This window comes from Triticum dicoccoides, chromosome 1A (assembly GCF_002162155.2).
Source record: "Triticum dicoccoides isolate Atlit2015 ecotype Zavitan chromosome 1A, WEW_v2.0, whole genome shotgun sequence".
Classification (NCBI taxonomy): Eukaryota; Viridiplantae; Streptophyta; class Magnoliopsida; order Poales; family Poaceae; genus Triticum; species Triticum dicoccoides.
In genome coordinates, this window is record NC_041380.1 from 133895602 (window position 1) to 133906497 (window position 10896).

Below are 10896 nucleotides of genomic sequence, written 5' to 3' on the forward strand. Positions count from 1 at the left end.
GGGGTAGAGGGGGGGGGGACGAAGAGATGGCGTGATGAAAAATTGTTGGGCTCTTTTCTTAATGAGACGGTCGGGGTACTCTTGAATCGATACCATCGGACTTTCCGTTTGTGTATAAATGTTAACAAAAAATTAGCTAAAAGGAAGAATAATTGCTGCTGTTGCAGAGTGATGAGGTGGATAGACTGCATGCCAAAAGAAATAAAATAGTGGGGATCAACTATTTAGATATTATAGATTAGTGAAATTTGGAATAAGATCAAGTCAATATCACTTTTAGGCGCATATTCAATGAAGAGATGATGAAGCAATGGTATCACTTGGTAGAAATCACTCAATCCATCACTCTTTTTGATGATATTGATTCCCTGGTTTGGCAGCTGGCCGACAAAGGGCAATATTCCAGTAGCTCTCTTTATCATGTAATTAACTTCACGAGGGTGCAGCCAATCTACTGCCTAAAAATGGTAGCTGCGGAGCACCTCTTTGCTGCATGCATTGGACACAACCCCATTCAATTTTTTCCTTTATGAGCACATGTCAGACGGAGGGACCCACCTCCGATGGAGCTGAGACACCATTTCTTGATGCATGCACCGGGGCCGCCACAATCTCATCCAGTTCTTGCAGAAAGTTACGAATGAAACTGCTCGTCGCTAGAGGGCTTTGAAATTCACCTTCGTAAATAATATCTCTTTCTTTTGGCCTTTCAGACCCCCCACATAGTAACAACTGTTGTCACATTAATCTTGCTACGATAGAATCTCTAGCTCGTGGAATCAGGCGCTAATCGCGTAATCAAGTCACACGTTAATCACAGCCCCGCGAGGCAAATGACCGGGCAATCATATAGACATGCATCCAGACAATTCAGAAACATGCAAGAACACAAATGAGGATGCACGGACATACGCATAGTTAGGTTAGGCAGGTCCGGTTGGAGATGCTCTTCGTAAAAATATTTGAAAGAAAAAGACTTTTTTTTCTATAGTACAATCTTATTCTGTAGTAAAGTCAAGATCATTTTCGTATTCTAGAAAAAATCAAGATCATTTTCCAGCGTAGTTCTGTTCAAGCAGAACCGCAAAAAGAAAAGAAAAAAACTGTTCAAGCAGAAGTGGAACCATGCCGTGTTATTACCAGACAAAACAACACACATCGCGGCGTCAAATCCATCCACCCAGGTAGCAACAGCACTGCCCGCAGTAGCAGCAGCGGACCACCACAGGTCAGAGAGCGAGCCGTCTCCCCCACGTTGTCCACCCATCCAGACGCGCCACGTCGCCCCCATCACTCGCCCGCGTGCGCTCTTCCCACCAACATCTACTCTACCCCCTCCTACTACACGCGGGCCCGATCGATGCGGCCCCGCGGGTCATCCTCTCGAGTGCGTCTTCGGCGGCCGGTCCCGGCCGTTGGGCGGGGCGCGTGACGGATTTGTTAATTCATTCATTCACTTCCCTCCCGTCTCGCTTTCCTGCCCCTCTCATGGCCAGATGGCGATGGGAACGGGAGAGGGTCTCCTCCGGAACACCACCCCCCGCCCCCCCTCACGTCTCCGTCCAAACTGCCCACCGGGCCGACGAAGCTCGCCTCGCATCCAGACTCCAGACCTTTCTCTCCTCTCCTCTCTCCCCCACACCCCCTCTCCAGATCCCCGCGGACTGTCAAGCAGCTGAATCTCTCGTCCGGCTCAGGTGCGTGGCCACGAGTCTTCGTTCCTTTTGTCGTGTCGCGGGCTCGGCACAGTGTTCTTCTCCATCATTGGTCAATGGATCCTGATCGAATTTGATACGCATAGTACGATTCCTGCTTATCTCTTCTTCTTGCCAAGTGAGAAGTTGTGTGCGGCTTCAAGCTTCTGTTCCTCTGCTTTCTTGAGCGCGCTGCTTGCTTTCTTGGCGATTCATCACTGTGCCGCCCCTCTGGTTTCTTGATTGGTGATTCAGCGGCTCGCAGCTTGCTTCCAGTGATCCATGCTTCCCGGGGAGAAGTGAAGGTAGCTAGGATCTACGCAACTCTGACAGTTCTTGACTGCTGGCTGCAGGCTGCCGGAGGCCGGGGGAGACCGGGATCCGCCGAGGTGGCGACCGGCATGGGGCTCGATTTGGGAGCCCTCGCTCTCAAGTACACCGGGCTGGCGGTGTCGGACCACGACTCCATCGTCGCCATCAACATCTTCATCGCGCTGCTCTGCGGCTGCATTGTCTTCGGCCACCTGCTCGAGGGGAACCGCTGGGTCAATGAGTCCACCACCGCGCTTGTCCTGGTGAGCCCTCCGACCCCCGCCGCGCGCTCCAGGTGTTCGTCGTTTTGCCTCAGAGGTCAAGGAGTAGGGCAACCCTGAGTCTTTCTCCCTGGCTTGCTGCTCGATCGCAGGGCCTCATCACCGGTGGTGTCATTCTGATCTGCACCAAAGGGGTGAACTCGCGCATCCTTATCTTCAGCGAGGATATTTTCTTCATCTACTTGCTCCCGCCCATCATTTTTAACGCCGGGTGAGCGCATTGAGTACTTCAACTAGTTATCTTCAGGCATTTTGTTTTGTTTTCTGTGCAAGAAAATGTGTTGACGTGCCTTAGTTTAGTTTTTTTAATCTTTTAAACAATGTGCAGTGCACGATAACTAGTAGTACAAAAAACACATCGAAGTTCGTATATTATGATTTCCTTCAAATGATGCAGGCTATATCTTATCTGGTAGCATGTGTGCGCGTGATAATTAACCAGGGAAATTGTACTAATTTTTTGGATCAGATGAACGATAAGTCAACTATCAACCCACTCCCTTTTGTCCGGAGGTGTTACCCTAACACTACAGCTAAACCACTAATTTTCTCTCTGCTTCCCTCAAAGTTGCAAACCATTTTTTATTCCCCATATTTATGGTTTATAGTTTAGGTTTCTAGGTTGTAGTATAATGGCCCGCTGGCCCTTTACAGTTAGAGTGAGTCAAGTCACATTTGTTCAACTGCCCTTGCTAAATGTGGGTATTCAGCCATTTTGGCTGTTTTTCGTTAACTAGGTATAAGTATAACGCACTTGCTTTCATTTCTTTTGTATCACATGGACACGGTATTTTTATGTGTTTCGTATATCTATGAAGCTGCATAGGTATCTCAGTACTTGCTCAAAAGTTTCACTCCAAGGTCGCAGTATTAGCCTGCAGTTATGTAACTTATGTTTCATAAGATTGAAGTCTTTAGCTCTGACTGTATGATTGTGAATATTTCCACAAACTATCAGGTTTCAAGTAAAGAAAAAGCAATTCTTCCGCAACTTTGCGACAATTATTTTATTTGGTGCTGCTGGAACACTGATATCCTTTGTAATAATCACGTTCGGTAAGTTACTAAATCATTAATTTAATTTTGCCTGTTAATTTTTGTTTCACATTTGTACTTTCGTTAATGCAGTTCAGCATTACTGGTATGTTTAGTTTGTGTCACAAATTTTTACGTCAAATGAATGAGAGGTTGTACCTCTTAGAATTGGCTTGTCTCGGGAGCCGCTGCTAGTATTTCAAGTCCTTGAGTGGTGGATGCATGGCCACCATCCACAGATTAAAATTTAAATAGTATTCAATTCTTCACAATCTGGGAATGGCTGACATGGTATTGGACTCGAGTCAGAACACAAGGCACTTCTGTAATCTCAAACGGGCTGAAATCTGAACGTCTATGGAAATTAAACCTAAGGCATATGTTAAACAGACCTGATAATTTGCCATACGTTGAATTATTTACCCATCAGGAATTGTTCCTGAAACCTAGTGAAGAATCACAATTTTATGTTCATGAATTTATGGGAGTCATCTTCATACAGGAAATGGTCTAGAACATGGTTTTCTCATTCATTGCATCCCTAAAGCTTCAATAAGTTGCTCAGGTGCTAATAGTTTTTTTCTAATGGACATATCAGGTGCTATGGGATTGTTCAGCAAACTTGATGTTGGTCCACTCGAGCTTGGGGACTATCTTGGTTGGTTACTTTTTACTTTACTTACGTACTTGTGTGAAGCTGCTGTTTAGACTTTGGATGCCACTGGATATCTTCTCTTTCTTTTAGCTGATTTTTTAACCCGTATGTACAGCAATTGGGGCTATCTTCTCAGCAACAGATTCTGTTTGCACCTTACAGGTTTTGCGTTGAACAATCTGCCATTTTTGTGTTATGAAGTGAGAAAGCAGACCATTTAGTTTGTAAATTTGTTGCTTGCAGGTGCTTAACCAGGATGAAGCACCCCTACTGTATAGTCTAGTTTTTGGTGAAGGTGTTGTTAATGATGCTACATCAGTTGTGCTCTTCAATGCAATTCAAAACATTGATATTAATCATTTTGATGTCTTCGTTCTACTACAATTCATCGGAAAATTCCTCTACCTATTCTTCACCAGCACCGTTCTTGGAGTAGCTGTAAGTAATCTTTTACTTACACTGTTGTGACACCACCACTAATAATAGGAATTGCTTTAGGATTTGTGCGATGTAGGTTTTGGGAGACCATAGAAAGAATCATTTCATTTCGCTGAGCATTCTGTCCTGATGATTCATTTGAGCATGCCTTTGTTGACTGACTATTCGCACTCTTGTTTTGGCAGGCTGGGTTGCTTAGTGCATACATTATTAAGAAACTTTGTTTTGCAAGGTCTGTACAGAGCTCTTTTATGTGTTTTTTTTATTCCTTGGAGCAATTTATTTGATCATACTACTTACACTGTGAATTACTTTAGAGACTTGAAAACTATTGTGACATGCTTGTGGTGTTATGCGCAGACACTCAACTGACAGAGAAGTTGCTATCATGATACTCATGGCATACCTTTCGTATATGCTGTCAATGGTGGGTGCCGATGAATATAATAAGTTCAAATTGAACAACTCTTTTAATTTAAAATGTTTGGGAAGAAATCAGTTATCATCTGATATTGGTACTATATTTATTTATGTCCGTTTGTTTGCTGCCTTAGTTCCTCTGTTTAGCAGCTTACAGATCCTTTGTTGTATTTCAGCTGCTGGATCTGAGTGGCATTCTAACCGTGTTCTTCTGTGGAATAGTAATGTCACATTACACTTGGCATAATGTCACAGAAAGCTCAAGGGTTACTACCAAGTATGTATTGAGCTGCTAACTAGCTTTTGCTTGCAGCCATTGTGACTCCTTTGTCCATTTGCAAAAAGTATACCACCTGGCTGACATTCTTTTATTCATGTTGCAGGCATACTTTTGCAACTTTATCATTCATTGCTGAGATTTTTCTTTTTCTCTATGTCGGGATGGATGCATTGGACATTGATAAATGGAAATTAGCTAGTAGCAGGTACCTTTTGCTGTCCATGAATAACTATCTGATTTCAAGAACTGTATAAATCAACATACAAGGCATATAGTAGTAAATACTCCCTCCGTCCGAAAATACTTGTCATCAAAATGGACAAAAAGGGATGTATCTAGAACTAAAATATATCTAGATACATCTCCTTTTATTCATTTTGATGACAAGTATTTCCGGACGGAGGGAGTAGTAATCTGCAGATTTACATGGTTGCACCAGATATCTGGAGCACTTATGCATCATCCAGCAATTAGCTTTGCTTCCATTCAGACCGATCGGTCTGGCAGTGCAGAACTAATGTATTCTGGTGGACTTACATCTGTTAGAGATGATGTAACTTGATGTCGTTTTTTATTTGGAAAATTGTGCAAAGAAACAGCTCCTTAATGCTTTTATTTGTTGTTATTCGGCAATGTGTGGACACTGCTGAATACGGGGCCACAACATCAGCTGCCTTGGATGTCTTGCCTATACTTTTTTGTAACTCTTCCCGAAACTAATTTAAGCTTTGTTTCCTTAATGCAGTCCTAAGAAACCAATTGCTTTAAGCGCTGTTATATTGGGTTTGGTTATGGTTGGAAGAGCAGCATTCGTATTCCCTTTATCTTTTCTATCGAACTTAAGTAAAAAAGAGTCACATCCAAAGATTTCCTTCAACCAACAGGTTAGTATTTATCATTTTTTTACCGATTTATTCATCTATTTTTGTGCTTCTGTCATTCTGCTCCTTATAGAGGGAGCTAACTTTGCTGGTGTTTTTCTCTAGGTTATCATATGGTGGGCAGGTCTCATGAGAGGAGCAGTTTCAATTGCACTTGCTTATAACAAGGTGATGTTTGACAGTAACAAATATGAACTGAACAGTTAAATCTAATGAATTGATTTGGAACTAGTACATGATGTGTTGGTAAGCCATCCTTGATATATAGAGGTTCTGATATAGAATTTTATTTTTTGTAAACCTTTGCAGTTTACAACATCTGGTCATACTGCTGTGCGAGTTAATGCTGTCATGATCACCAGCACAATCATTGTTGTTCTGTTCAGCACAATGGTAAGACTACTATCCCTTGCTGCCTTCATCATTATTCAATGACTATCTTATGGCCAGCATGGATGTTTCTTAGTTATTTATCAACAAAATACACACTAAAGTTTATGTTATGCTTTCTTCAGACATTATAATGCTGTTTGTTTCCTTATATAGAAACTTATAAATAGGTTGAGAGGTCAATCGCTAATACAGCTGTCTTATAAAGACTATTTTGCTTCCCTCAAGGAAACAGGAAATGACTTTCCTTTTGATTATATATTTGATCCAGGTTTTCGGCTTGCTGACTAAGCCTCTGATTAATCTCCTCATCCCACCAAGACCTGGCACCGCAGCTGATATCTCAAGCCAGTCATTCCTAGACCCACTTACGGCGAGCTTGTTGGGGTCGGACTTCGATGTAGGCCAGCTCACCCCCCAAACAAACCTTCAGTATCTTCTCACCATGCCAACTCGCTCGGTTCATCGTGTATGGCGCAAGTTCGATGATAAGTTCATGCGCCCAATGTTTGGGGGAAGAGGCTTCGTCCCATTTGTGCCTGGTTCACCCATAGAGAGGAGCGTCCATGGGCCTGGCTTGTTGGGCACTGTGACGGAGGCAGAAGACCGTAGTTAAGTCGAAGCCCAGAAGGTGCAAGTGTATTTCTTGTAAATGCTCAGATATCACTCAGTTTTGCTCTTGGGATTCTTTCGGTGTATTATCGCTATTTGTTGGTGTATATTGTGCAGATAATTTCTACAGGACCATGTACGCTGTGTAGAGTTTTGGGAGCCATTCAAGATGTACAATTAATCTGTAAATTAATTTCGTTCATGTTCAGACAGAACAATCAGATGCTGGATATTAGCATTCATGTATAAAAGGAACTCAGGTGGATAACTACTCCCTTACTTGTATGAGGTAATAGATTTTTTTTACTTTGGATATAGGGTACAGATTACACTAGTAATTGGGGAATAGTAGGAGCTTGGAGAAATCGAGGATAGGCAGGAAGAAAGTCACAGGGAGAGATGCACTCGTCTGAAAAGTTCATGATCAATGTACATTTTTTGGGGGAAATTTTGAATGTTGATTTGGTGAGTGAACAAAAACTGTTTTTGATTTGTACTCCCTCCATTCCGAATTACTTGTCGCAGATAAGGGTGTATCTAGATGTATTTTAGTTCTAAATACATCCATTTCTATGACGAGTAATTTGGAACGGAGGGTGTACCTGATAAGTTACCGGTGGAAATTGAGAGAGGATGTACATCCTCAGATGTGGCTCGCCACCAGAGAAGCCGATTCCTATGTGGCACATTGGCCAATGTCATGCCCTAAAGCCGCCTTTAGAGCATCTTCAACAAGCGCATAAAAATTTTACGCCCTAAAATAGTTTTAGCGCGTCACTATAGCATTTTTAGTGCGCCGGACCCAATATTACTTTAGCAGATGCCCAAAAATGTATGCTCAAAAGAACACGCAGTGTAAATTGTGAAGCGCGCGCAATCCGGCGCCTCAAATTTGCAGCTTTTTGATAGCGTTTTTCAGCGTGCGCCCAATCCTTTTTTGCGCGCGCATTGTTTTACAATTTTTGCTGGAGTTGTCCGGCGTCCAAAAAACCTGAATTTTAGCGCGCGGCCCAGTTTTTGGGCGCCTGTTGAAGATGCTCTTAGGCTCTGACCAAAGCCATCGATTCATGGCCGTTGCACCTGGGATCTATATTGATCCACAAACCAACACTAGTCGTACCTGCGCACTTTATCCTCACATCATGCACACCCAGAATCAACTTCCAGCTAGTCACATGGCTTGATGTTCTAACTCTATGGTATACGTAAAACTTCAGCAATAGTGCTTACATAGTCATCAGTGGTGGCACCGCTACGAGGCGCATGCCAAACTTGCTCTAAACAACCCTCCCACCGGCTACAACTACCCCATCCGTTTGTGAGATATTTTAGCATATGATTGGACAGATGCCCAATGTGATGATGCTACCATTCCTCAATGCGCATCCAACACTTTATGCGGGTTTGATCATTCTCAACAACATCAAGGGTGATATTCTGCCATGCCATCACCAAAGTTATGTCTTCTTCATTGGTGTATTTTGCAACCCAACATATACTCTTCTTCAACGGTGGGAGGCCTAGAATTCATCGATCTCAACGAATCACCCATCATGCTCGTCAAGGTCTCATTGTTGACCAGTGATCCTTCGAAATTGACCATCCCATCACTACATAAATCGACACCATTTGCATTCGGGTGCGGCAAAAATCCCCACAGGAAGGTGGCCCCGATCGCGCCCGCAACCAAGAATCATGGACCCCCGTGGAAAACCGTCTGGGTGCGAGGCGTCCGCGCAGATCAAACGGCGTGGAGGGCTCCAGATAGCCAGCCGCGTGAGGCCAGCACAAAATGGACGGTGTGGAGGGCTCCAGGTAGCCAGTCGTGAAAGGCCGGCATGAAACGGGCGGCGCGGAGGGCAGTCTCACGTGGTAAGGGCCCCAAGAGACGAGTACTCCAGCATTCTTTATAGGTGTAATTTCCTGTTGCTATTATTTTTGTTTTGTTTCTTGCACATGGGCCAACAGTGCACTTCTATGTCCTGCCTTCTTAGGCTGACATAATGATTTAGCTTCAAAGATGACCAAACAAAACAAGGAAAAAATGGAAGAATAAAAAAACAAAGATTCATAATTCTATGTGTGTCTGAAAGAAAATGCATTGTTCTATATTAACTTGATAGAAAAAAGGTAAACTAAAGCGACATGATGTATCATGATTGAATGAACTTGCAAAAACAATGTAAAATTTGCATATACGCGGTACTAAACTTGCACTTTCCATATATGTGAAAGAACAATATGAGGACAACATGATTTCAAGTCGGAAAATTTGAATAAAATTGTGGAAGACTCTATCTAAATATACAAAACAACTAATCTTTTGCAACTAAAAACTCGAACCAACATATATGATGTGAAGCGGTTTATATTCAAAACTCAAGTACTTACTTTTTTTTCTCCAGTACGCACGAGTGTGCATTTAATATATTATAGAAGAGAAAGGGAAGACTCCCTCCATGTCATGAGATTACAGAGTATTTTACATGCTCCGCCCCGCCCACTTCAACACCCTATTTTATATGCAACTACTCATTTATTGTCCACGTTGACATTACCGCGAAGAAAATGTAGAGCTCCATTTTTATGAGTCCTACTTGTCTCCAAACCCCAACTTCACTCTCAATCCGCTGTAGCACTTGCTTCTAAGACCATGTCGCTCCGCAAACACTATGGCATTGTAGTGTTTCCATAGCTTCCACATGCCCAAGAGGTAGATCGCCCGAGTCGTTCTCTGATGTTCTTCCTATTGCTCCAGTTTGATGCACCATGCTCCCAATGTCTCGTCCGTAGAAGGCACTCTCTCCGACTCCCCAAATGCATGGCAGACCCCATTCCAGACTTCTCTCGCAAAGATGTAGCTTACCATAATGTGGTTTATGGTCCCATCGTGTTGATCGTAGAATGGGTATGCAGCCTGATGAAGTAGGCCTCACCTGGCTAGCACCGATTTCTTGAATGCTAACCCACAAAGAAGCAGTATTGTAGGGTGCTTTGGATTTCCACGTGAAGGCGGTCGCGGATGAGACCTTGAGAACCCCAAACTTGGCCCCATACGCAGATCTTGCTGGGAACACACCATCTTTCTCCCACGACTAGGAGATCGAGTCTCGTGTACGTGTGTCCAGGTGTATAGCCGCCACTCTAGGCCAAAGATCCAGAAACTGTTTGTAACGTCTCAGACACGCCCGTCGGTTACTGGTCGTTACTTCTGGTGGGATCTAGACTGGCCCCACAGATCAACACTAGTCTTTCCTGCGCACTTTGTGCTCGGCCGTGCGCACCTGGGACTAACTTCCCAGTAGGTCACCCATCCTAAAATTGCTTCAAGTTGAGCACGCTTAGCTTTGGATTTTTTTCTAATGGGCTCCTTAAAAATAAAGAATTCCTTGATAATATGAGTATTATATCATCCCTATTAAGCCAGTTCCTCACATACACCCCCATTCAAAGAAACCGATGTCCTCGTCGGGTCACAGGGACGTTCCCTCTTGAAGCATACACCTGTGCATCTAGTCCAGCAGATGTGCCATGTGGTGTGTCATGACGGGTCATAAATGTCATACGCAACATGACCGCGCACCTGACCCGCAAACATCGGTGTAACCGCAAGGGTCGTCTTTGATACCAACTTGTAACGCTCCGGACACACCCGTCGGTTACTGGCCGTTACTCTTGGTGGGATGTAGACCGGCCCCACAGATCAACACTAGTCTTTCATGCGCATTCTGTCTCCACTTGTGTATGCATCTGGGACCAACTTTTCAGTCGGTCACCCATCCTGAAAATGCTTCAAGCTGAGCACACTTAACTTTAAAATTCTTTTTAAATGGGCTCCCAAAAAAGAAGGAATTCCTTTATATTATGAGTAGTCTATTATGCCTATTAAGTCAGCGGT

General features: G+C 43.5%; 1 protein-coding gene across 3 annotated transcripts; it reads left to right on the plus strand.

The window, feature by feature from the left end:
* The first annotated feature begins 1517 nt into the window (after positions 1-1517).
* LOC119366939 (sodium/hydrogen exchanger 1-like) lies at positions 1518-7283 on the plus strand. Of its 3 annotated transcripts, none has more exons than XM_037632614.1 (15): positions 1518-1697; positions 2048-2269; positions 2380-2498; positions 3246-3343; positions 3921-3980; positions 4093-4139; positions 4221-4415; positions 4601-4647; positions 4776-4842; positions 5012-5112; positions 5219-5320; positions 5861-5999; positions 6102-6164; positions 6306-6389; positions 6658-7283. In XM_037632614.1, exons 2-15 carry the CDS (start codon positions 2096-2098, stop codon positions 7000-7002), a joined length of 1641 nt encoding a protein of 546 aa, XP_037488511.1. In that variant the 5' UTR covers positions 1518-1697; positions 2048-2095; the 3' UTR covers positions 7003-7283. The 3 variants fall into 3 exon arrangements, with proteins under 3 accessions (XP_037488511.1, XP_037488514.1, XP_037488520.1); XM_037632617.1 differs by lacking the exon at positions 1518-1697 and adding an exon at positions 1782-1800; XM_037632623.1 differs by lacking the exon at positions 1518-1697 and adding an exon at positions 1923-1940.
* Positions 7284-10896: the final 3613 nt, after the last annotated feature.

Excerpts from the sequence above, each read along its gene's own strand:
- LOC119366939 (XM_037632614.1), top strand. The coding sequence starts at position 2,096 with ATGGGGCTCGATTTGGGAGCCCTCGCTCTCAAGTACACCGGGCTGGCG. Across the intron at positions 2,499-3,245 it reads CCCATCATTTTTAACGCCGG|GTTTCAAGTAAAGAAAAAGC; the intron begins GTGAGCGCATTG and ends ACAAACTATCAG. Across the intron at positions 5,321-5,860 it reads TGGAAATTAGCTAGTAGCAG|TCCTAAGAAACCAATTGCTT; the intron begins GTACCTTTTGCT and ends TCCTTAATGCAG.